Source organism: Sinocyclocheilus grahami, unplaced genomic scaffold, assembly GCF_001515645.1.
Source record: "Sinocyclocheilus grahami isolate Dianchi unplaced genomic scaffold, SAMN03320097.WGS_v1.1 scaffold219.1, whole genome shotgun sequence".
NCBI classification, from domain to species: domain Eukaryota; kingdom Metazoa; phylum Chordata; class Actinopteri; order Cypriniformes; family Cyprinidae; genus Sinocyclocheilus; species Sinocyclocheilus grahami.
In genome coordinates, this window is record NW_015505398.1 from 2232788 (window position 1) to 2234841 (window position 2054).

The 2054-nt window shown below is 34.5% G+C and overlaps 1 protein-coding gene across 2 annotated transcripts in view; it reads left to right on the plus strand.

The window, feature by feature from the left end:
• The first annotated feature begins 658 nt into the window (after positions 1-658).
• The window catches only part of LOC107596476 (collagen alpha-6(IV) chain-like), a 126543-nt gene continuing 125147 nt past the window's right edge, over positions 659-2054 (plus strand). For both annotated transcript variants that reach the window (XM_016287222.1, XM_016287221.1), the window contains exons 1-3: positions 659-740; positions 879-996; positions 1158-1203. In XM_016287222.1, coding sequence (XP_016142708.1) covers positions 986-996; positions 1158-1203 — 57 coding nt within the window. In that variant the 5' untranslated portion in view covers positions 659-740; positions 879-985. The remainder of the gene's footprint in view (positions 741-878; positions 997-1157; positions 1204-2054) is intronic.

Consider the following 2054-nt stretch of genomic DNA (forward strand, 5'->3'; position numbering starts at 1 on the left):
CATCGATTCAGCAGCGCAAATTTGTATAAAATGGGATTAAAAACATGTATTATTTAACATATTTAATTATTGCAGCTTTGCGTCATATTCTGAGTTGCTTGTAACTGTTTTAATTCATTTTGAGGAAAACTAAATCTTTAATTTATTTATTTTTTAATTTTTTAAATAATTTTTTTAATAATTAATTAATTTATTAATTTATTTATTTTTTTGTGAGTGCGATGAATTAAAGCATGTTCACATTTATTCTAGAACTAAAGTAACATCTTACTCCCGATTTCTCTCAACATGGGGACAGGAGAGATTCAATCAATAAATGGGGAAAAAAGAAGCTGGCGTTACTTATTTGAAAAAGTAACTCGGATATTTTCTTGTAAATTAAAAAGTAATGCGTTACTTTACTAGTTACTTGAAAAAAGTAATCTGATTACGTAACTCGCGTTACTTGTAATGCGTTACCCCCAACACTGGTTATGTGTTCATGTAATTTTCATTATGTTTTATTATGTCCAGTTGTGTGTGAGATATAGGCTGCATTAATGATATTTCAGCTTACACGAGTGGCACACAGTTTACTGATAAGTTTGTGGTTGCTATCGCTGTTTGTTCAGAGGCAAAAGCGTGAGGCGCGGGTGATTGACGGGTGGAAAGCCCGCCCTCTTCTCAGAGCCCAGCGCACTTGCAGCGTTGCGTGAACCGACTCTGCTGCGAGGAGAGCGTTTCCAACACAGAACTTTCTTGTAAGTGAACTTCTCTTATTCTCAGAGGACACACAGAAGCAGATCTTCATAAAATACTTATTGCATGTGCAAAATTATATTTTCAGCTCTCGTTTAACTGTTTCTATTGATCCTTATCTCACTTCTTGCCCTTCGAAGCGGACGCTCACCGGATTCTCAAATGAATAGGTTTGAAGCCATTAACAGAGGCTTACCGTGAAGACGCCGAGGATACATTACCTGCGTTTTCCTCAAAGCTTTGCAAAATGAAGCTTTGGTAAGTACATTTATATCTAGAGATGTCATTTTATTACGCTTGGTTACAAATTCAGGCACTTGGACGTTAAATAGTGAACTGTCAGTTTTAGTCACCGAGTTAAATAATGCGCTTTATTTCGTTAGAGCACATATGATGGTTTTGTTCATCTCCCTTCACAGGAGTTTTGTGTTACCAGTTGTCTTGTATGCAGTGTCTGCTCAAGGGGTAAGTCTTCTTTCATTATTAAAACACATAACAGTACTTAGTCGCAAATAAGTTGGATCATTTGTTTTTTAACTGATACTTTAAGTTGTACTTAATGTTGCTCATCATGTTTGGGTTAACTTTTACAAACACATTTGAATGTTTTTATAAGACACAATCACTTGACAAATTGCAACCTATGAAGTTTTGTGTAAAATATTTGTGTGCCTTTTAAATGGTTAGTTACTGTTAACAAATCATTCTGCGCTTTATTTCGTTAGAGCACATATGATGGTTTTGTTCATCTCCCTTCACAGGAGTTTTGTGTTACCAGTTGTCTTGTATGCAGTGTCTGCTCAAGGGGTAAGTCTTCTTTCATTATTAAAACACATAACAGTACTTAGTCGCAAATAAGTTGGATCATTTGTTTTTTAACTGATACTTTAAGTTGTACTTAATGTTGCTCATCATGTTTGGGTTAACTTTTACAAACACATTTGAATGTTTTTATAAGACAATCACTTGACAAATTGCAACCTATGAAGTTTTGTGTAAAATATTTGTGTGCCTTTTAAATGGTTAGTTACTGTTAACAAATCATTAGTTTTTATGTGTAATTTCTTGTTTGATGATTTGCGAAGTATCTCAGTCCTCTCATCACAAAACTGACAAAACACTCCTCCTTCTAATTAATATGCAAAGTACCCTGTTTCTCTGCCACACCTATCTACCCTGTTACTACACTCTAAAAAATTATGGGTTGTTTCAACCCAATGTTGGGTCAAATATGGACTAACCCAACTGTTGGGTTAAATTTTGGTTACATTTTTAAATTAGCTTTTTAACCCAACAGTTGGGTTAGTCCATATTTG